The 23,040-nt window shown below is 40.6% G+C and overlaps 2 protein-coding genes across 7 annotated transcripts in view; one reads left to right on the forward strand and one right to left on the reverse strand.

Annotated features, from left to right (window-relative positions):
- gulp1a (GULP PTB domain containing engulfment adaptor 1a) overlaps positions 1-14,283 on the forward strand; it is a 65,640-nt gene extending 51,357 nt beyond the window's left edge. For 5 of the 6 annotated variants that reach the window (XM_041056576.1, XM_041056573.1, XM_041056575.1 and 2 more), the window contains 8 exons: positions 2,836-2,907; positions 5,411-5,509; positions 5,670-5,807; positions 6,019-6,135; positions 7,347-7,433; positions 8,567-8,705; positions 8,934-9,028; positions 11,893-14,283. In XM_041056576.1, the coding sequence (XP_040912510.1) occupies positions 2,836-2,907; positions 5,411-5,509; positions 5,670-5,807; positions 6,019-6,135; positions 7,347-7,433; positions 8,567-8,705; positions 8,934-9,028; positions 11,893-11,964 (819 nt within the window). In that variant the 3' untranslated portion in view covers positions 11,965-14,283. Of the gene's footprint in view, positions 1-2,835; positions 2,908-5,410; positions 5,510-5,669; positions 5,808-6,018; positions 6,136-7,346; positions 7,434-8,117; positions 8,349-8,566; positions 8,706-8,933; positions 9,029-11,892 lie in introns of all 6 variants that reach the window. The other variant, XM_041056578.1, reaches the window with a different exon arrangement.
- Positions 14,284-14,530: 247 nt separating this feature from the next.
- The window catches only part of col5a2a (collagen, type V, alpha 2a), a 37,339-nt gene continuing 28,829 nt past the window's right edge, over positions 14,531-23,040 (reverse strand). Inside the window, exons 32-54 of the mRNA XM_041056572.1 lie at positions 22,856-22,900; positions 22,668-22,766; positions 22,446-22,553; positions 22,079-22,132; positions 21,804-21,857; positions 21,446-21,499; positions 21,257-21,310; positions 21,052-21,159; positions 20,730-20,783; positions 20,557-20,610; positions 19,870-20,031; positions 19,385-19,492; positions 19,083-19,190; positions 18,926-18,979; positions 18,737-18,844; positions 18,383-18,436; positions 18,076-18,183; positions 17,477-17,530; positions 17,268-17,375; positions 16,754-17,063; positions 16,130-16,311; positions 15,564-15,806; positions 14,531-14,911 (exon numbers count right to left, since the gene is read on the reverse strand). Of these exons, the coding sequence (XP_040912506.1) occupies positions 14,765-14,911; positions 15,564-15,806; positions 16,130-16,311; positions 16,754-17,063; positions 17,268-17,375; positions 17,477-17,530; positions 18,076-18,183; positions 18,383-18,436; positions 18,737-18,844; positions 18,926-18,979; positions 19,083-19,190; positions 19,385-19,492; positions 19,870-20,031; positions 20,557-20,610; positions 20,730-20,783; positions 21,052-21,159; positions 21,257-21,310; positions 21,446-21,499; positions 21,804-21,857; positions 22,079-22,132; positions 22,446-22,553; positions 22,668-22,766; positions 22,856-22,900 (2,430 nt within the window). The 3' untranslated portion in view covers positions 14,531-14,764. The remainder of the gene's footprint in view (positions 14,912-15,563; positions 15,807-16,129; positions 16,312-16,753; positions 17,064-17,267; positions 17,376-17,476; positions 17,531-18,075; positions 18,184-18,382; positions 18,437-18,736; positions 18,845-18,925; positions 18,980-19,082; positions 19,191-19,384; positions 19,493-19,869; positions 20,032-20,556; positions 20,611-20,729; positions 20,784-21,051; positions 21,160-21,256; positions 21,311-21,445; positions 21,500-21,803; positions 21,858-22,078; positions 22,133-22,445; positions 22,554-22,667; positions 22,767-22,855; positions 22,901-23,040) is intronic.

Genomic DNA, 23,040 nt, shown 5'->3' on the forward strand with positions numbered 1-23,040 from the left:
TGAATACTATATGTATTATGAGCCCAGTATACTTTTCTAGATCCCAAGATGTCCTCAGATTACTTGTTTTGTCTCAAAAAAAAACCCCCAAAATATTCATTATACTATCATCTAAAACAGAGAAAAACAGCAAATCCTCATGCTGAAGAAGCTGGAACCAGGATGAACTCATTAATCTAACAGTAAAACAGTAGCTGATTAATTTGCTTACAGTAAAGTTTTTTCAGTTTTTTTTTCTCAGTAGTTTCCATGGATGTTTCCTGGAAAGAACTATGTAGATTTGAACTAATAATAGTGATAACAGAGACACAGTTATTTGAGTTCATTTAAGCTGTTGATTTTGAGAGACATTTCCATGAAAGAACTGTTGCATTTTAATTAAAACTTGCAGAAAGTGTTATTGAACTGCTAACTGAGTAAATTAAATATGAAAAATCGATCAGTCAAGAGCTGTGGGATTCTAGTGCAATGATTAGTCCATGTATGGTTAAGTCGATTGTCAGAAAAGTAACTGACATTTGTGACAAGCATTTTGATTATTATTTAATCATTTTGGTGATTTTTCTGGCAAAAAAAACCCCCCAAACATTCTCATTTGGCACGAAGGGGCCACCTACTGTTGTTATCAGGAAACCCTCCAACACTGTCGCCTCTTTATTCCCATGTTCCACACCAAAGCAAGACAGATCTGCAGTTTCATGTTTGTTCTGAATCCTTACCCTGCCATCAGCAAGTCGCAGCACATAACAGAATGTGTCGGCCCTGGTGGCATTTTCCTGCTTTGAATTTAATTAGCTTTATTTTCTCTTGTGGTGACAGTGGAGACCGTCATCTACTGCTATAGCCCATCTGTCTCAGTGCTCTGCCACTCCTTTGGTCTGACATGCATTTATGAATTTGACTGTCGTTGCTGCTAGGGCTCAGCTTCAGTGGGTTTCTGTCGAGCTCTCTAATCAACACGTGTTATTGACTTCTGGACTGCAAGAACAAAGAAAATGTTGAGAGGTTAATATCTGAGCCGCTGAGATCTGACATCAACAGTCATATCATATCCAGAATGCACTTTAAATACACATGACACAGATACTGCCCTCTCTCTAAAAGTTTGTCAGAAATAATCAGAGAACCTTTGGATCAGGAGGAGTGAGAGGCAGATAGACAATGAAGTGAAACTCAGCCTTCGGCTCTTCGTTGTTCATGTCAGTGAACCTTTCAGACCTGTCACAAGGTTGAAATCTGTGTGTTCTCTGTGCAGAGTTTGTCTAATTTTTTGCATTTTTGAGAGTGCACAGCTGAAGTGTGAATCCTCGCCTCGCGGGGGAATGAGGGAGCAGTGTGGGTTCGTTTTTCAGCTGCACGCACCAGTTGATGGATGAGCCTCCGAGCTTGGTCTGCCTTGTGAAACCTCCCCAGTCGTAGCCCAGAATGCACTGGTCAGGAACAACTGCTTCTCCATTCTATTCTGGGTATCTGACAGCGGCGCTCTCAGACATGTCCTTAAGGGTGTAGAGTACATTTGTCATACAGATGACAGAGCGCTGACATTTTTGTATAAAGCCTCAATCTGTTTTCTGGCTCTATTGATAAGTGCCATTTTGGTCTTGTTTCTCTTCTCGGTGCATTTAGAAATGCAGAAAGAAGTTGAAGGCTCCATGTAGACACAGAATTACAATGACTGATACTTCCAACAAATATTGCAGCTTTAATTAGTTGCATAATTTGAAAGCGCTCTTAATTAATTTCTTGGGTTTATTATATTGCTGCCAGACATCAGCAAACTATTTTTATTGCTGTCACAAACACAAAACAAAGCTGTCAAAGTAATAATAACTAATTGCTCAGTTCATTAAATGCTATATACACTGTTGTTAGTGTGGGTAACAGAGGACAAAAGGGTTTCTTTCAAAGAGCTGACAGACAAGTGCAAGACACAACAAATCACTCACAGACTCTAACATCATTTCACCTGCAGCAGGAGGACAGTAATCTGTGAGGCAAACTCCAAAGTTAAATGGACATTAGCAAAGTCATGGTGAGCTTCACACAGATTTTATTGTGTCATAGAGACAATCCACGTCTGTCTGTGCTGTCGTCCCTGTTCCCATGGGAGACATTGTTATTTTGGTTTTCCCAACCTTTAAGGGGCTGACACCGGTGTTTATGAAGTCTGATATTGGAACAGGCGCCACACATTAAGCTCAGGAGGCACTGAAGCACCGTGTGTGACTGGAACAATTACTGCTGCTCCTGCCAGATGGAAAGCACCATGTTCAGGCGCAAAGGTTAATGGCTCCATCTGTTGGAGAACTGCAGAAGTGCTGCAGCAGTGTGTGTGCGTGCGTGCATGCATGTGTGTCTGTGTGCACTTCTTTTACTATATTTGTTGGATCCGAAATCCTGAAGCCCACTATACTCGTGGTTCTGACAGCTTTGTGGAGACCAGAATGCTGGACCTCACAAGTTTAAGGGTTAAGACTTGGTTTTAGGGTCCAGGTTAGAAATAAGTTTTGGGTCAGGGTAAGGGGCTAGAGAATGCACTAATGTCAATGACAGGACACCATGAATACAGTAAAACAAGGGTGTGTGTGTGTTTGTGTCACGTACAGGCATTCTTCACAGGGATAGGACACATGCATACACATGAAGCAGATGATACTCAGTCTTGATACAGATAGAAAAATGCTCTGCTAGAGTTTTATGACCAAAGCACTATTCCAGAGCATACGTTTCCTTGCTTCTCCTCTCCATCTTCTCCTTGCTTATATACAGTATATTGCATGCCCCTGTTGTATTACTGTCATATTATATATGTGCAACCTTTTGTTCTCTTTCTAGTTCCTTGGAAACACAGAGGTTGAAGCTCCAAAAGGCACAGAAGTTGTAAAGGATGCAGTCAGAAAGCTAAAGGTAAAACCAGTCCTCTGAACAAACTCTAGCCTAAAGGACAGAAGAGTGTTTTTGAGTGACCGGATCGGATAGGAGACTCGGGACGGAGGGGGTGGGAGTGAGTGACAAATTCTCCTCTCCCTTATTGCTTACCATCAAGGTGCCCTTGGAGTTTTTCAGCTCCCAAGTGTGGATGCATTTAACTGCTGGATAAGCACAACATTTTGCTCAGTCAACCTTCCCCCGGGTAGATGTGAAATTCAATAAAACAGATATTTATCTGCCATGAAGCCTGTTGTTTAAGATCCTGACCCTACATCTTTTAATTCTAACATTTGTTCTTGATATACCAACACACTGTTTTTGCTTAATAAATCACTAAAGCGCAGGTACGTTAATGTGCGCTGTCAGAGCTCAGTGACACCTGATAACAACTCTTAATACTCTCCACAACCACTTCCTCATATTAATTAGGTGATCTAATTAGGTGCTGCAGCCTACATTTGCATATTAATGGAGAAAAATATAAATAAATAAAATCTCTTAATATTAAGTTAAACTGTTATTGCCAATACCAGTTATGTAAACACACAAGCGTGCTATAGAAATCTACTTTAATTACTGTATTGACAAAGCTGTGTTTATAATATACTAATAGTGGTTTTATTGGCCAGATGTAAAATGAAAGTTGTCACTTTATCTGTCATTTAGTGCTGGACAGGTGGTTCATAACTGGTTATTTCAGAGCTTTCTTGCCTATAAGAGCTGCTGTTACTGAGGTTCATGTTCCTTTATTGTATATTACTGATAGTTAATGTTGGTTTGCTTTAGTTAGGAGAGACTTATTTGTTATTTATTTAGGGTTTAGGTTTTCTGATGTGGTCAGGACACAGTTTAGAAACTTCCCCAGTGAATAACACTTAACCTGGGTGACTTTCAGGACACATACCACTCAACATAAGTAATATTTAACTAAACTAGCAGTGTTAGCCTGTAAGCATGGGAACGGCTACAGCCCAGGCATCTCTCTTTTCTCACAGCTTCTTGGTAATGTGGCTGTGCTCGCTGCCTGCTGGCCTCCCGTCTGTTTTCTCCTGCCAAGAGTTGAATCTGTGAGGCCACTTGTAGGGGAGGCTTGTTTTCCCAAACCCATACCTCTATTGTTACATTACATTTGATCTTGAAAGCCTGTTTGGAGACTAAGGCTCCACGGTTACTCTCCCAGATACACTGACAGTCAGGACAGGCTTAATTATATTTCCAAAGATCATGTGGAGGAAAAAGAAAAATGTGTTGGAAAAATAAGAACCGAGAGACAGCTCCTGAAGGCAAGAGTTCATGGTTTATGCCAAATACTGCAGTCGCAGATCTGTTAGAATATAAATGCCTGCGTGCACTTACTCAAGAAAGATAAATCTTCCTGTAAAACATGTTTACTGTTTTCTCTCCGGGTCTGTTCATGTTTGCTTCTGCAGGCCCTGAAAAGTAAAGGTCTTCAATCACAGGAGCTTTACTCAAGGCCTTACAAGGGCTTGATTACAGCAGAATATATCATTTTACTGTAGGCCAAAGTGTTAGACTACAGACTGTAAAAATACTGCAGAATCGTACTGGCACACACACACACACACACACACACACACACCTCACAAGCTAAAAAGAGCAATAGAGTAAAGTTTTTGAGCTGCAGATTCAGTCCTCTTTGATTTTTAATGCCATAGTGGATACTTTGGAAAGATTTATCTCCACATATATTAAAATTGAAAGTAATTATAAGGTAAGTTTCCTGATACAGTGTCTCCTCAACTGACAGCATACAGTCCCCTTTTAACAGACAGTTCCACTGGCTATTGACCTAAACTCTCTGCCAGGTCCTGTTGGTATTTATGCCACTTGGCAACAAAACTGTGAAAGACTTAAAGTGTTTTTTGGCAGAGCTCGACGGAGTGACCCACTGGATGGATTTCTTCTTGCATCTTCACTAAAACACTTCACCTTAATGATTAAATTTTCCTAAACAAATGTTCATTGCTCATTAATTGCTCATTAAATGTTCACTTGTTCATTAACAATAACATATTGCCATTGATTTTTTTTTTTTTTTTAATTCCCAAGAATGCATGTATTGTGTTGTTGTTTTGTTCATTGTTTTTGGTTTTATGGTCTGCAACTTTACTGTTTTGGTTCAGTCTCACCGCTTTCATTAGCCAGTGTTTCCAGCTGTTTTCTGTGGAAAAAAAACAAAAACAATATATAAAACTATATATGTGTGTGTGTGTGTGTGTGTGTGTGTGTGTGTGTATATATATATATATATATATATATATATATATATATATATATATATATATATATATATATATATATATATATATATACATTAAAAATAAAGAAGCTGTGCAGCATGTGCTTTTTTTATATTTGCTTTTCTGTGCTGTTCCTCATGAATATCGATGTGCTATTAGGGTGGTCTAATCTTTTGTTTTTTGTTTTTTTTTTGGTTAGTAATTTCTCTAATCTGCAGTTTCAGAGGCATATCAAGAAGTCAGAGGGACAGAAGATTCCCAAAGTGGAATTACAGATCTCCATTTATGGTGTGAAAATACTAGATCCCAAGACAAAAGTGAGTCCAGATATTTGAATTTTATTGATTGGCTGGTGGACATGACACTAGGACATGACACCTGAAGTTATGTTTGACAACACCATGTAGAGAAAGAAGTGGTTCATAATCAGCCTTTGTGAAGTCTGTAAATAAGGAACATATTGCTTTTGTTTTCCAGGATGTGCAGCATAACTGTCAGTTACACAGGATATCCTTCTGTGCAGATGACAAGACTGATAAAAGGATATTTACTTTTATCTGCAAAGACTCAGAGTCTAACAAGCATCTCTGCTATGTGTTTGACAGTGAGAAGTGTGTAAGTATTCTGTTTCCTTGTCTTTTCATTGAACACACACTTGGCAGGCCGTAGAATGAATGTATATGTGTTTCCTGATCCTGTGTTTTGATTACCCTCTCTCTAAACTGATATTTGTTGTTAACCATCAGTGATCTGTTCCAGTGTAAAGAGGCTGTAGTGACATTTAGGTAAATATCATGAACAAGCCTTTGTTTCTTTCATGCTGCAGGCAGAAGAGATAACTCTAACCATTGGTCAGGCCTTTGACTTGGCCTACAAGAAGTTCCTTGAGTCTGGAGGCAAAGACGTGGAAACCAGGAAACAGATTGGAAGCCTTCAGAAAAGAGTACGCCCCACACCCAGTTGGTTCACCTTGTTTGCTTTCACGGAGACTTTAATTGACTTGGACGCCCATGCTGCCACATTGATATTTGTATTAATTAATACAGAGATTGTTTTTGATCATCAGTGTGGACAATTAGGCTGTGTTGATGAAAAATGTCAGTAATGAATATTAATGATAACACTCTGTTGTTTCAGTCTGTAATTGAATTATTGTGCACCCTGCTAAAGAAAGTGGAGCCATCCCACTGGTTTTGTTTAAGTGATGATTTACTAAGACATTTGAGTGAATTTGATTAAATGAGGGCCGTGGTAGATAAACACTATGATGTGTCCTGTATTTTAAGGTTAACGTGCAGTGATTTGCAAAGCTCCACATCAAGTTTCACTTACTAGCTTTTCCAGAGCTTTCACCCGTGTCACACAGTATTCGACAGAAGATAAAGTTTGCTTAGTTGTCATGGAGATTGAATTGGCGAGCGCAGTAGCTGTTTTGGTTTGATGCTTAGCACTGTTAGGACTTCGACCACTGAAGAACAATGCTATCAAATGCGATGAAGATCATTTTGTGATGTTGAAAGCCCAGAGTGGCTCTGCAGTTGGGATTGTTTTGTCAGATTAGATGTTTAACATTTTATGAAAGGTTTTAGGGGATATATGATGAATACATCAGTAAAGAGTATAAATGTTTCCACTGTCAGACTCTTTATACCATTTCTGTCTTTAATATTTAAGGATTATTGCATCAGTGTGAAGAAATGTATAGATTTTTTCTGAAATTGTTTCTGAATTCTCTCAAAGACAGACATTCTCCTTTGCTGTTCTCTGTCTACACTATAAAGAGTTTTCATACAGTTTACAGTATCATAATATAAAGGTACATGTTGTTTAGTGACAGCCGCGTATCCCCAAATGTGGTTCATTTGAACTGTTGAGAAAAATGAAGGATTAAATGTTTCTGTATGGATAGAGAACATTCTCCTTTTAAAGCTTAATAAAAATGTCTAACAAAGCTGAAAAAAGATTTGGTTTTATCAACACATCACAATAAGAGTTCATCAGTGTCTAATACAAAGACTGTATGAAAATTACTAGAAAGCTTTTAACATTAAATTGGATTTTTATAGTTAATGTTTCAGTACCAGGTGCCATACTGCAGCTCATGTTGGGCTTTAAAGTATTTTAAACTAATCTACTGCTCTTGTTGTTTTGCAGATTCAGGAACTGGAAACAGAAAACTCCGAGCTTAAGAAACAGCTTCAGGATCTTGAAGAACAGCTGATGATAGCTCATGTGCCACCAGTAAGGACAGACTGGACAGACACACAACTCTTCATTTCAGAGAATGGACAAAATTTAGATCCTAAGTATTAAAGCAAGCCTGTTTAACTTTTTTTTCTGAACAGCAGTAAAACACAAGCCACAAGTGTTAATTAAAGGATAGTGTTACAAGCTAAAATGGCTCAGTTATATTGGCAGCATCTGCCTGAAGTTAGCTAACATCAGACACCATAACTTTCTGGTCATACCAGATTAAATAAGGCTGTAGCAGCAAAACTGCTTGTTTTAAAAAGTTTCTTTCAAATATTCCCCATCAGCCAAAAGTACACAACCACAACCAAATTTAATTATAGAAGTCAACAAAATGCACTCCTGCAGGTTTTGGAGGTATTTTTAAGGACAGCTGAGTTTGCTGATATTGTTATTAAATGCACAGCCTCAGACTCAGGTTTGGAATGACCAAACCTACCTGGGGGGAGTCGGTGGGGGTCTAAGCTGTGTCTGAAGCAAAGCAATTACACACCTGATTGGTCTGATGAGGAATGTGATATATTCGCCATCTCACTGGGGCAACTGCCAGTATTTGTGACAGCCTCCTGTGAATGCAATTACCCACACCTCTCCTACTCTACAAGACTGAATAACATTGTCTGTCTCTGGTCGTTTTCTGTCTGCGATCTTTTCTTTTTTTTTTTTTTTTCTCAGCCGCTGCACATAAGCGCAGCTAATGAAGCTTACATGCTGCAGAGGCCCTCCTCTCTCTTCTGGTGTCACAGCATCAAGTCGCTGTCCTGTCTGGAAATCTCCTCTGTCACACTCACTCCTATGAGCTCGCCAGAGTCCAACTTGTCCGCGGGGCTACTAACTCCTCCGCCTGCCAAACCTGCTCTCCTTCCTCCTAAGCCTTCTGAGGGATGCAGCATCCCACGGCCTCGCGTAAACACCCTACGCTTTCTCTTTTTCCCCCGCTCTGTGCTTTGCCGCCGTCCCTGAAGCCTTATTATTATCCCCTGCTTTTGTCTCCTTTTTTTTTTGCTATTTCTGCTACTTCTCTTGCTTTTTGTGCAAAAATAGCTTTGTAGTTTGTGTTTCTGCAAGCTTACACAAGTCTGACCTTGCCTGAACCGTTTCCCTTCCCTTGACTTTCCATACAGGCAGGCAGTATCTCCATGAAACCGCAGTCCACAGACATTTTCGACATGGTTCCCTTCTCCCCTGTGACACCGCTGGTGCCCACACCGGCCAGTAACGGCTGCCCACCACCACCGCCAACCACATTGCCACCTGATATAAGTCAGTAATAGCTTTCACAGCACTTTCACTTTCTGAATCATAAGGTCTGCATGTTTAATTAGGTCTCCGGCTTCAGAATTGAAGATTTGCAGCTGTTATAAACTCACTTGGTTTTTGTTTAAATACTGTATGTGTAGTACGACACGTACAAAATATGAAGTCACTGTCTATTGAACATATTTTTCCTCTCCAGTCTGTGCAGTGTTTGTCTGCTGTCTGTGTTTAAAGGGAAAGATTTATTTGGTGCTGAGCCATTTGATCCGTTCACCTGCGGGGCAGCTGACTTCCCTCCAGATATTCAGTCAAAGCTGGATGAGATGCAGGTGAGCACCTGTCTGTCTGTCTCTGTCTGATTCCTCCACATAGTTTTCCTTTTTCTTTTTTCTTTTCTTTTTGTTAAATAACTGCAGGGAGGCTGATTAAACTGTGAAACCCGGGTCTGCTGTCTCTCTTATTATCAGAATCAGCTCTTTGAAGATAAAACATTTCTGTTGTTTTTATGAGCAAAGGCTTTGTGCATCATGGGCGATGCCTGTTGAGCCAAACGCTAAACTTGCCTCAGTTTTGTAACAGTGGTGTGCAGCACTGCTGAATCATTTGTGGACAGTTTCATCTTAATCGGCCTGTTGTGTACTCTAAACTTTTTTTTTTAATTATTAATGTTAAAATAGATTATACCTAATAGCACAATAAGATTTTAATGAAATCCCCAGCTGACTCAGTGGGGAATATGACTTACTTCTTTATTCAGATTTATTAGGGATGTGAAACCAATTAAGGATTCATAACTAACCGCATTAATAAAAAAGTCTTCTTTGTATCACCCAGCTCTATTTTCATGCTCCTTCATGCTTTTCTATGTGAAAAGAAGCTCAAACGTTCTCAGAATTCAGTGGAAATGTCTTAATATTACAGAAACACAGGTTGAATGTGACTGTATGTGGTCTGATGGAGCAGGAAATGAACAACTGAGTTTAACATTGTATTCATTATTCAGAAATTCTAAACAAAACAAAAAAGATGATTGTGGCTTATCAGAAATAACAGCTGCACCCTTCTGTCTGGATGTAAGAATAAAAAGTCAATAACAGTATTTTTACAAGGGGCCTGTCCAGATTCTACTGTTTCCGTTAAAGGTAAGGGAAGCTGGAGAAATGCTGAAAGGAGCTTAAGTGCAATCATCTAACTCATGTGGTCAGAGATATCAAGATTTATTTGGACACAGCTGAGAAAATATAACAGATGTGTGACACTTTACTGTTAAGAGTATTCCTTAACATTTAATAAATGGTTATTAAGCCATTATAATGTCATTATAAGCAAATATGTGTTTATTAATGTACAACGACTGTAACTCATCCTGTGGACACCTGTATGTGGAAGCGTCTGTGTGAACACATCACGAATGACAATGTTGTAAAACAGTTGTAATAATATAAAACATGTCTTCATGGGAGAAGTTATAGTTGCTGGCAAATACTGTGCATTAATAAACACTTAAGATGTCCTGATATCTGTATACCACTGCACTATAATGTGTTTAGACCATTTATTAAATGTCTGCGTGCTGCTCATAAAAGCTCAAATTGACTTACAGTGAAGTGTTGCCCACAAACCTTTCCATCCTGCTTATTTAGCTCAGGGTAAGGTGAATGGAATTATCCAGTTCATTTTATTGGTCACATTATTTCAACCAAATAACATTCAAAAATGGACTCATTTTGTTGCACTCTTAAAAAAAAACACCGACCTTGAAACACAAGCTTTCCTGAAGCTTTCAGAATGCGAGTTAACTGGGCTGAACATGAATAATGTGTTCAAAGTCGTCTCCTCAGGGAAGAAACTGAAGTGGCTGCTTCATATTGTTTTTATTATTAGCAGAGGAAACTTGACATCTGGTAAAGACACACAGCATGTTCTCACCATGGCTGCTGCTCAAGTCGGAATTAATGAGCCCATCATATTAAGTTAATGCTCAAATATTTGTTGATTCCAGTAAATTTCCATATGATGTTTTTACATGTATGAATTTCCCATCATTGTTAATGGTTGAGAAGGATGGAGTTGGTTCACAGTGATATTTGAGGAATATGCATTTTAGCTGCTTCCAAAGTGAGTATGAGAAAAGTTTGAGAACCATTGCAGTCATTTGAATTGTCAAGTGGTTAAACTCATACCTACAGGAGCCAGTCGTTCTCTGTGGGTCTGTGTAAAGCATACAAGGTTTTGAATTACAGTCTGATCAGTAAATAATGACTTCTGCTGAACAACAGCAGCAACTTTTGTGTGTCCGTTTGCCAAATAACTGCTGAGTTTTTGCTGTGTGTTGCCAGTAGGAGGCAGTGTTGCTCTGATACACTTTTTTCTTTTGAGTGCAAACATTTCCTTCAGCTTCTTCCTGTCCTTAAGTATTAACATCTGGATTCATCTCTTGTTCTTTCTACTTGTAGCGTCAGAGATGGTTTGTACTCTTTGCTCTGTGTGCTGTGACTGTGGTTGTGTTTTTGTCTCGCATGCTTTGAAAGCTGCCGCATGTTCTCGTGTTTAACTGAAATTGATTGTGATGCATGGTGTCATTAATCAGCAGCTTCTTTATTATCTCAGCTCTCTCGCTCTGTAGATGATGAGCTTCTTTTGTCTCTCGACGACAGCAGACTCTGTGCTTGATTAACTGATGTGAGCAAACACTTCTTATGCTCTAAAATGTTTATTTTTGCACATAAAGATGTGAGAGGGGCATCTTCTATCAGTTAGCTTTTCATTACGGTAATAAAAGCATGCGATCATGCATTATAAAAGAGCACAATAAAGCAATTACGAGTCCAGTTTGGCAACATTTACTTTTTGCAAAATAAAGTATGACTTTTCCCTCCGATATAAATGAGCTTCACCAGGGCCTCCTCCATCACGGTGCATGCCTTGCTGTGTCTGCTTGAGTTTATGATCTGTATGTGGCGCATGACCAAGCATGACGGAGCAGCAGTGTTGTAATCTCTCTTTTGTTCAGCATTTCATTCTTTCTTAACCTCAGAGGTTTACGACCTTTTCCCATTGGCTCTAATCTAAACATCATTCAGACCCCCCTTTTTTGTTAAATCAGAAACAATGGCACATGTAATCTCACAGAGACCATGTCAGCGGTGCGCGGTCACTGAATGTCTCAGCTGTCCACTGACTTGTCTTCCAGGAGGGGTTCAAAATGGGACTAACCTTAGAGGGCACCGTCTTCTCTCTGGACCCGCTAGACAGCCGCTGCTGATGTCAAGAAGATGCTCCTTGTCGCATACTTTTATCTTGTTTGTATGAAGAAGTGCCAAAACCCACTCCACAGCTGAGTCGAGATGTCACAGTTTTCATCTTGAGGTTTATATGCATTTGCATTTAGATTGGTTTTTCGATATTTCAAGGTAAACTGAGATCCATTATAGAAAAGAACTATTTTTGTAAAAAAAAAAGAGAAAAAAAATGAGAGGAGTAGGTTTGAGAACCTTTGCTTGCACAGGCGATGAGAGATGTAAATAGCGGAGTAATAGCTGAATGGTACACTCTGTGGCAGACTTTTCATATGAGACAGTTTGTGTGTACGCGCCATTTGAATTCTGTATTGTTGACACATTCCTGTTTGTACGCCAAACACAAGCTGGCACGAGAAAATGAATGGAACCACAAACTTTCAGCTTGGCCATAACATCACATGCTGCACATACTGTAGCTTATTTTACTCGACATGAAGTCACACATTATGTAGTTAATTAATCCAGTTGGATATATGTATTACGTACTGACATTTCTACCTTTTCTTTTTGACATTGAGGGTTTTTATTCTTCTTCTTGTTCTGTTTATTTGTTTTTATTTTCTGCATTTCACAAGTTGGAGTCAGCATTTCAGTATTTACGTCTCATATTATTACTTTGTCATCATTTTGCTCACCTCTTTTCTTTCACCAGAAGGCACTTTTTTGGACAGACTGTCCATACATGCAGTACTATTCCCATTATTTTACTTTTGGTTGCATTGACTTTGCTGTTACAGTTATTAAAGAAAATCTTACCAAAAAAGAAAATCTACACAATAGTTTTTGTGTTTGAATTTGAGAACGACAATTGGCTGTCTCTAGCAGCGTGGTTTAAGGGATGGCAGTGTTGTTTGCTATGTCCAGACTAAAATGTCTTAAAAACTATGGGATGGATTGCCATAGAATTTAATACAGATCAAAACCTCAGTACGGGGTAAACAAGGAAATATTACCTTAAACATCAGCATGTCAGCATTGTTATTGTGAGCTTGTTAGCATGCTTACATTAGCATTTAGTTGAAAGCACCACGGTGTCTAAGTACAGCACAGAGCTGACAGCATGGCTGGAGATTCTTAGTCTTGTTTTAGTGTTTTCTTCAGTTTCAGTAACACTTCACTCTGCCATTGTCCTACTTTCTCATTCTGTGGTCTGGCTTCACATTTTCCTAAATTCATCCCAGATTTCCTGTTTTTGCCCCAAGATTTCACACCCTCTTGAGGCTGAAATGATTCTATTATGGTGCAAAGTTTTTGAAAGCACTAAATGAACTCTCCTCAAACAAGAACAGGCAGAGAGAAATATTTTCAATATTTATTTTCAAATGATGAAATGCATCTGCTTCCAGTGTGGAAAGCTCCCTCCTCCTCCTCCTCCTCCTCCATCTCCTCTCTGCCTCTGGGGTGTGAGCAGGCAGCCAAGCCTCGCAAAGTTTTACAAATCTATAATAAATATGCTCAAATATGAACCAAGTGATCACAATGGAATTGCTTGAAGGCACATTCATAAAAATTTAAAACAAACAGTTTACATTAGAAACAACTGGAACTATGTCAAGTACATTTGTTTTTAAGCTACAAAAATATGTCAGAAAATGAGTCTGTGTGCAAAATAACAAACTTAAAGGACCTAACTATACCTGAATTAATATGACAGGAGCTTAGGGGGATTAACAAGCATTTTGTTTAATTTGTTGCATAGCAAGAAATACAAAGCAAACAGGCACTCACAGCCACCTTATTCTATAAAACTGATTATAAAAAAAAAGAAAAAAAAAAAGAAGAAGATTTCAAGAGCATATAAGTCCAGGATACTGCAAAGGGGGAACTGACATGCATAAAAATAGAATATTCTGTGCTACCGTTTACTGTACCGTATGAAAGTCGAGGGACAGAAAAACGTTACAAATCACCACACACCACTCACACAACACCTCATTCATCTCTCCATCGTTGACAGAAAGATCTTTATTGGCATCCCCAAACCCTGCCCTGTACCGCATAGCTGGGAGACGTGCACAAAGATCACACTACTTACAAAACAGCACCTGTGAAAAAAAGATTTACATGTAGTGTCATCGTTTTCTCAGTTTCGGTGACGAGGTAGCTAACACTGAGGAATCGACAGTCTTAATGTGTCTTTAATGTTCTACGTGATCAGGTACAGAGTTTAGAATAACTGGATACAGACATTGGTTCATCAAAACTGTCTTGAGAAAATACCTGAACTGTATTTGTTTCCTCAATAGCACCACAATGTTGTTTTATATTCAGACATATAAAATTAAAAAAAAAAAAATAACAGACTAGTCTGTAACAATTAGTAGTGGCGGGACAACGTTTGACGTAGCGTCAGTGGGATTTTTCCGGGCCTATAAACAGCAGTTACAATTAACAGTTTAAAGCTTTTATATTCATAAATCTTTGGCAATGTGGTTTTGTGAAATAAAGTTAAAGAGTAAGATCTTTGGACCGAACTAGACCACAGTGAGCCTCGAAATGCATGAAGCTTAAAGTCAAACATTCACAAGAAGACAGAGGAATGATTCTGATTTTTACCTATTTTTTTTTTTCTTTTCCTGTAAATTCCAAACATTCATCTAACTTACAAATCTTCGATGTCTTGAACTGGGTCGAAAGGCACAATAAATATCTTGCCACAGGGCCAGAATAGTTCTCAGTACTCGTATGTACAATGTGGCTGATCGTGTCAGCTGTCAGTTCAACAGTCTCAGGATTGTCCTCGACGCATCCCTGCTAGCGATCTTACAGGAAGCACACGGGCCCGATATCGATGCCGAACTCTTGATCTGGGCCACCAATGTCCACAGGGGCAATATCCACAATAGGAAGTCTTGCTGTTTTCTGTGTCCTGTACTCAAACACTGTCTTGCCCCATTTGCCATTTGCTTGCTGTGAAAGGGAGACAAGCAGAAATTCAGTCAGTTTCTTAGTAGTTTTGCAGCTCTCTTCATCACATAAAAATACTTTTCAATAAACTGGTAAACAGTGTTTTCATCGTGCAGCTGGATGCTGCTTTGATGTCATCTGGGCACTGACTTTAGAGATTAGCTTCCTTTGCCTGTGTAACCTGAAGTTGATGTGGCTAATGTGTTAGCACAGTCACCTATTTACACACTGAGCAGACACTGAGCAACATTAGTGTTAATCTGGAGTCGTGTATTTGAGACGTTTGCAGATTTAATATTCACTCCTCTGTAAGCTCTGTTTTGATCCCCACTAACTCCTGATGAAAACATCTGGCTCTTTAATGGTCAGTGTTCCACTCTGTTCACTGGCTAATTGCTAACATGGCCTGTCAGTTTTTAAGACCAAACCACAACAGGAAAGGTGGACTTTTAGAAGCTAAAACAATGAGAAAATTATATATTAATGACCCACTTATTAAGAGACAAACTGAGACACTGGGTTTGGTCATCACATTGGCTTATTCAATTAAAAAGAAAAACATAGAATGTGACCTGCTTCACAACACCTTTGATAGATTTAATAATTAATGAAAATGTTAAAAGAGCAAAGCCACAACTGAAATGTGGGAACTTACCGAGCAGGAGTCCTCCACCACTGTGTATCTGAAGCGGTTGTTTCCCTCTGCTTTAAGCTCCAGATCGTTGGAGCCTTTGAGGATTACAGCTTTCTTCAAGTTGCCCATCTGCTCATCCTTATAGCCCACAGAGTTCTTGCAGTGGTAGGTGATGGTCTGGGATGCCTCTTTGGACAGGAGGCGGATGAAGGTCATCTGCACTGTGATGGAGTTCGCTTGCTGATCTTTGTTGCCATAAGTAAACTGCAGAAACAAACATAGCAATCAGTACAGAGCCTAAAAAACAACAACTTGTAAGCCAAGATGCACTAAACTAAAAATACAGCATGAGGTTTTCATTGTTTTCCCCCCAAAATTCAGTTGTGCTGCATCACGTCTGAGGGTACCTTCCTCATTTAGTCTGTAGCTGGCCTATTATTTCAATTACAGCACCAAATCCTTTACAAGACTCTCTTTCTATAAAGAAAGAGAGTTGTTGAAGACTTTCTATAAAGTTCAACAACTTTACTGTGCGTTTGCCGTTCACAGCCCTGCTACCCCCCCATCATCAAAATGTAAGCACTCACATGTGTTCCACTGTTGATGTCAGCTCCGAACCACACAGGTTTGTTCCTGGAAGAGCTCCACCACACTTTACGAGGTATGCTGGACGGGTTGGCAGAGATGCAGGTCTCTCCGGTGTCCATGTTGCAGTGCACTTTGATGGCATCCTCAGAACTGCCTTGGTTTGGATCCACCCAGTACTCTCCTACATAACAAAATGATCAGGAGGTGGAAGGACTTGGAATTTTGGAAATGCAGCACATGCTTTTAGCCACAGTGCTGATTTATTCTACAGCTGCTGTGATAAAATAAATCAGTGATATTACATGCTAGCAGCTTTATTTCACAGCTCAGAGACATGTCCGTATGAGATTTATGCATTTATCATATGACAAAGAAGCACTTGAAGATGAAGAGGAAAAAAACAACTGCTGAGATAAGAACATGATAAACTAGAGGAAGAAGGTTGGGATTAAAATTCATACTGCACAGCCTGTGAGACTCCTCTCTCATTCTGTGTGTACTGCTGTTTTGTTTAGTCATGTTAAGTGCAGAAAACAAGCTACTATTCTGAAAGCAGACCTTTTGGAGCAGCTTAAAATCTCCCATAACACTCGTCTCGCTCTGTGATTGTCACCGACACTCACCGCTCTTCTTCATGGGGTAGCATCGCTTCAGGTCATCACAGGTTCGGGCAGGATGTTTCCTGCTGCCGTCTGGGCTCTTCATGCTGTCGATCTGGCTGCTGAGGGCCTTCAGTGTGGCCTGGACGCCGGGGTCGACAGGCACAATGGTGGAGGAGTTGCTGTTGGGCAGAGCCTCATCCTCGCTGAACTCAGGAGGAGGAGGGGGGCCGGAGTCGTAATCCTGAGGGCCTCCAAAGAGATCGTCCATAGCAGCTATGGGAGGTCCTGGGGGACCGGGAGGCCCTGGGGGCCCGGGCTCTCCTGGAGGGCCCTGTGGATTTAGGAATAGTTGCGTGTTTTATTTTGCTGTATATATTTTTACGTTGTCTTAAACCATTCCCTTGTTCTTTGCATCTGTTTAAAGGATGTTCAGTCTTAGTTACTAAGTCACACAGTCTCTTACTGTATCTTTCATTAATTCAACATACTGTAGATACAGTAAGAACTTCCTCTCTACTGTATAACGAGATGATACCTCTGGCCCAATTTCTCCACTGATTCCACGGGATCCAGGAGGTCCCATTGGCCCTGGCTGTCCAACGTATCCTTCCTTTCCAGGAGGCCCAATAGGTCCAGGAGGCCCCTGAATCATATTTCAGTTAAGAGTTGTTAACTTTTAGCCTCAGAAGTAGCAGTTTGATTATGATATGATGTGATATTATACTGTCATAACTCATAATTTACCCTCGCGCCACTTGGTCCAACGATTCCTGGAGCTCCTTGCTCACCTGTTGTACCCTGAAAGCAAGAAATAAATATTCCTTAGTCTCCTTAATGTACCTACACTTGATGACCTAATCTGTTGGATGACACTCAAACAGGAAACCTCACATTAACACCTGCACCACACACACACACCTGCACTTTTATGACACAGTGTGCAAGGAGGTGACAATCTAGTGTGTCCCTTTAAATGTGGCTTCAGAGTCGGTGTGGTGTTTTGTTTGTTTGTTTTTTTTAAATCTCTGAGTGTTCTCACACAGCGAATGGGCCAACACAGCAGAAACACAAGTCTGTTACCAGGAGCAAGATTGAGAAGAGTGTAAGCAGAAGACTCAGGTGAAATCACACAGTTCAACTGTGTTGAAAGAAATCATTAAAAGTGAAGTGACGTGAAATAAGTTTGAACTTTTGATCAAGGCCTTGCTGCATTAGAACATGGTTGTCAAAGTTAACGTGAGCAGTGAAGGAACACTGTGACTAAACACACAACTGTGTGTGTCAGGAAAGGCTCTGAGGTGAACCAGACATGTTCTCGTTACCGTAACATCACGCTGACTTACCGGAGGTCCAGGAAGACCCTGCAAACCAGTGAAACCCCGATGTCCCTTCTGTCCTCTCTCTCCATGATCTCCCAGGTCACCCTTATCTCCTCTTGGTCCTTGGGGTCCCTGAATTAAGAAAGATTTAACACATTACATATTTGTTTTGAAAGCAGAAAGTTTTCATGGTGGTTCTGGGCTAATATCAGCAGTACTGTTCATCTGAATCAGAAAATGTCATTTATGAAAATCTACAATGTGTCTGGAGTATTTAAGCTCTTTTAGCACATTACCTCAAGACATTATGAGTTGGATTTTGGATACTCACCACTAATCCTCTCTTTCCAGCTGAGCCAGGTGGACCAACAGGTCCTCTTGAGCCCTGTAAAAGACTCAAATCATTATTCGGCCCCCGATGAGGTCAGACCTCTGCCAACGCTGAAAAACTCCAACTCCTTATTATTCCCAAAATATCATTCCTATCACTTCATATTAAGTCCATTCATGTTCCAACATGCCCTCAGGGGTGAAATCAAGTCTGCCTGCCTTCAGAACATTATGTGTTCTCAGTACATGTGTAAATCTGTTATTACTCTCTTGCATCCTGTTGATCGACAGAGACACAAACTAACACACAGAGCAGACAGTTCTGGGAGGATCAGCAGTGAAAAAGTCCACTTACAGCCTCTCCTCTTCTTCCAGCATCACCCGGTGCACCAACGGGGCCTGGAGGGCCAGGAAGTCCCTGTGGGCCAATTAAGCCCTCTGGACCAGGATCTCCTCGGTCTCCCTAGAGAAGGTAAAACCTGTGAGACACTTGAAATACGCAAAACAACACAAAGGTCGCATTTTAATTATTTTTCTCTCTTACTCTTTGTCCAAGAACACCATCCTTTCCTGGTGGGCCGTCAGATCCTGCAGGGCCCTGAGGAGCACACACAAACACATTAAGACAACTGTGAACAATTAGAGAAATACTTGGGGTAATGTAACTTGAGAACCACAACCACTTTACAACTTTTACTTACATCAGGACCAGGATCACCACGAGGTCCATTAGCACCAGGAGCACCCACTGGACCTGGGGGGCCTTTATCTCCGGATGGTCCTGGGGCTCCCTGTTTTCCTGGTGGACCCTGAGAAAAAGAAACAGGTAACTCATGATGGAGCACTTAAAGGACCATTCCACCCACTGCACACAATCAAAAGACACATTAGTATTAATTGTAAATTGTAGAAACACTGAAATAAAATGAAAGGCTAAATCCAAATATGGCTAGTCATGTAATGAAGAAAGAAGATCATGTGACAGGACATCAGTGATACAGACCGCTGGTCCAGGAAGGCCTGGCATCCCACGCTCTCCTCTCTGACCAGGAAGACCCACAATGCCTCTCTGTCCTGTAGTTCCAGCTGGGCCTGGAGGACCATCAGGACCCTAAAGCAAAGATCACCACCCACAGAGCATTAAGATTAAATACTGACAGAGTCCACTTTCTGTGTTATGGCTTTGAGACTGTGTCGACATGTGTCTCCCAACGTGATATAATATGTCTGTTTGACAGTGACCAACAACCATACGGTTTATTTCAGATTAATCTGTGTTTAAGAAGGATGGTCCCCTTAGTTATGATCAGTGTGCTGGGATCAGTGAAAAGACCTTTACTGACCTTTACTGAAACAACACAGAGCAATAAAAAAAAAAGCTCTTTCACCAAATCCTAAAGTTAATTAGAGTAAACACTTGTTTCTCACAATATTCCAATTTAGACATTATAGTTTATGGTCTCAGTGAACATCAAATTGACAGTTTACCGTGGGTCCATCCTCTCCAGAGTCTCCTTTGTCTCCTGGGCTGCCAGGTGGTCCTGGTGGGCCTCGCTCTCCTTGTCTTCCAGGAGGTCCATGGTCTCCACGAAGACCAGCAGGTCCTTCTTTCCCTGGAGGTCCAAGGGGTCCAGGTTCTCCAACTGGACCCTGGCAGGAGTGGTTACAGTCATGAGACAAGTAGCATGTGGTCATATTGTATTAAATACAAATGTATGTAGGTCCTGTACACCTCAGGCCATTGTGTTATTGGATAAAGATTCACTCAGACTGTCCTTTACAATGGCTACTAATTGAAAATGATTTGTTGCTACACCTGTGAGACCCACAACAGTGCTGAAGGATGATGATGATTCAGTGAAGAAGAGTAAAGTCAGTATTTGCATCACTAACTGTTGTTGTTTCCAGTAAATATTACTTCATGTTTTCTATTCAAAACTCATTTTCAAATCCAACTTTCTACTGAAGACATGTGTCCACACAAGGTTTTACCTCACAGACCGTTTTAAGACAGAACATCTATTTCAGAGCTAAACTGTTAAACAGGTACAGTCATGGTGCACATGGTGTTTCAGTGTTTGACGTTTGGAGGAATTTTTTCAAACTCTGATTTGAGGTTTGATGCTGGTGTCCTTCACTTGATGTGTTTTCTTTCACAGGGAGAATAATACTCACAGTGGGGCCTGGTGGTCCGACTCTTCCTGCAGATCCAGGGAAACCAGTGGGACCCTAGAGGCAGAAAAATAACACTATAACAGAATGCAACTGTTTGACAAACAGTCAAATCATTTTGTAATCATTTAATTTCACCTTGTAATAACACCTCTGTAATTATAAAGTGATCTTACTGGTGCACCCTGTGTTCCTCTTCCGCCTTTCAGTCCAGCAACACCAATTGGCCCCTGAACAAATAGGATGTAATCAGAAAAACATTTATCAGCAGCACGCTTCCAAAATATGAAAGTTAAGTTCTCTGGAACTTTGAAGACAGTGAACACATGATGACTTATTTTGTAGGAATTGATACATCAAAACTTCCAAACTGGACGAAATAAGAGAGATGATGGATGATACTGTTTAGGACATCGAGTGGTTGGTACACAGCTACTTGAACAACTACTACTAAGAGCATTCTCCATGTAATGTCTTTATACTGTATTTGAAACTCACAGGAGGTCCATGAGCCCCAGCCAAGCCTTGAGGTCCTGGTGATCCAGCGTCTCCTTTCTGGCCTGGCTCTCCAGGCTCTCCCTTGACTCCAGGTTGACCATCAGGACCCTGTAAAGTGCAGGTAATGTTGTAAAAAATAGATTAAAAACAGATAATTAAATAAATAAATGGTAAATGAGTAGTTTTCGGATATACAACTACTTACAGGGGGTCCAGCAAATCCAACAGCACCAATTGGACCAGGGTCACCTCTTGCTCCCTGTGGTAGAAGATGTTTTTGTTTCATCATGTAATAACCTATAGTTCATATACTCAATGCACTGCAGTGTGATACACCAAATATGCCAAAACAGCCTTAGTGTACAAGTTGAAAACACTGGCCATGTCTACTCACAGGCACTCCTCTGGATCCTGGGGGTCCAGAAGGTCCTTTGGGTCCAGGTTCACCCTGCAAAGATACTATAAGTTTACCTACAATAATTTCTACAGTCATTTACTGAGCCTGTGCAGTCCCATAAATCCAGTATGTTTATGTTTGTAAAAGCAGTGCAAGCCAAAGACTGTCCTTCACAAGCTGGAAGATACTATCAGACAGAGCCAAGAAAATAAGCAGCAGGATTAACAGCATAGTGGGCATCCAGGGAACTGACGCTTTCCTAAAAACAACTTCATTTCCTACAGTCGCAACCTTGAATCACTGTGATGTGAATAGCAGTTTTTAACATGTGTGAGAAAGATAAGAAAAACTGTACCTTCTCACCACTTGGTCCAGCAGGTCCTAACGGGCCAACAGGACCTGGGGCCCCCTGTTGACAGGAAGAAAATCTGGTTAGGGTTCTCCGCTCATCGCTGTTACCAGTAACTTGTACAGTCACATCAGTGGACACATTTCTTTAAAGAGCTGCGAAGTCTCGAGCTTGCTCATCAGAATTTTTTTTTTTTTTTTTGTAAGTGTAAATTGAACTTCTTTGTTCATGGCTGAGGAGCTGAGACTAAATGTGTTTGCAGTCAAAGATGTTTTTCTTACTCTTGCTCCGTCATTTCCAGGTGTACCTTCTGATCCTTTCTCACCAACTGCTCCCTATACAGACAGCAAGAAAAGTGTTAGGCTCCTTTATTCAGCAGAGAGAGACAGAGCACAGATCAGAGTCACACTCACTTTGAACAGAAACTAACTTAACAGGCAACTCAGACTCACTGAATATAAGTTTATAACAACTGACGTCTTCCAAAGACTGAAGTACTTTTCTAAAAGATCAAATTGTTATCATGTTTTCAACCCCACAAATATTTTGCAATCAAGATACATTTGTGTTGTTATTTTTACGTGTGCTATGAATGATAGATCATGAGTAAGAGTTAACAATATAAAAAGAAGATGATGACAAACTTACTCTGTCACCTTTAGGCCCAGGAGGGCCAGAGATGCCCCTCTCTCCCGGCATTCCCTGAAGACCTGGAGGACCCACATCACCTAGAGCACCGGGAGGACCGGGGCTACCCTTCATTGACAAACGGCAAAGTTAGTCCTTTTTCTTGTCTGTCAGTGGTGCAAATTGTTTGTCACTGAGTAGTATCTTTTGCTGTACACACAGGTTGTGCCACTGTCATAGTACCTTTGGCCCATCTGGACCAGGTGCGCCAGGGATTCCTTTAGGTCCCTGCAGACCAGTCGGGCCCAGTTCTCCTCTTTCCCCGGGAATTCCACGCTCACCCTAGAGAAAAAAAAAATCATCAGTTTCAGTATCAGGTAGTCAGAGTCACCATCTGCCTCAGAGTAGCTGAAATGATGTTATTCACCTACCCTTGGTCCAATCTGACCCACAGAACCAAGCTCTCCAGGAATTCCCTGAAAATAACAAACAGTGGTATGATATGATTTGTTGAATCCAGACTGAATCCTGATCACTGTCGAGCTCCATATGTGACATTTCAAACGATTTAACATGTATTAGGACACTAAACAACATTGATGTATTAATCAACATT

Source organism: Toxotes jaculatrix, chromosome 15, assembly GCF_017976425.1.
Source record: "Toxotes jaculatrix isolate fToxJac2 chromosome 15, fToxJac2.pri, whole genome shotgun sequence".
In the NCBI taxonomy this organism is placed as follows: domain Eukaryota; kingdom Metazoa; phylum Chordata; class Actinopteri; family Toxotidae; genus Toxotes; species Toxotes jaculatrix.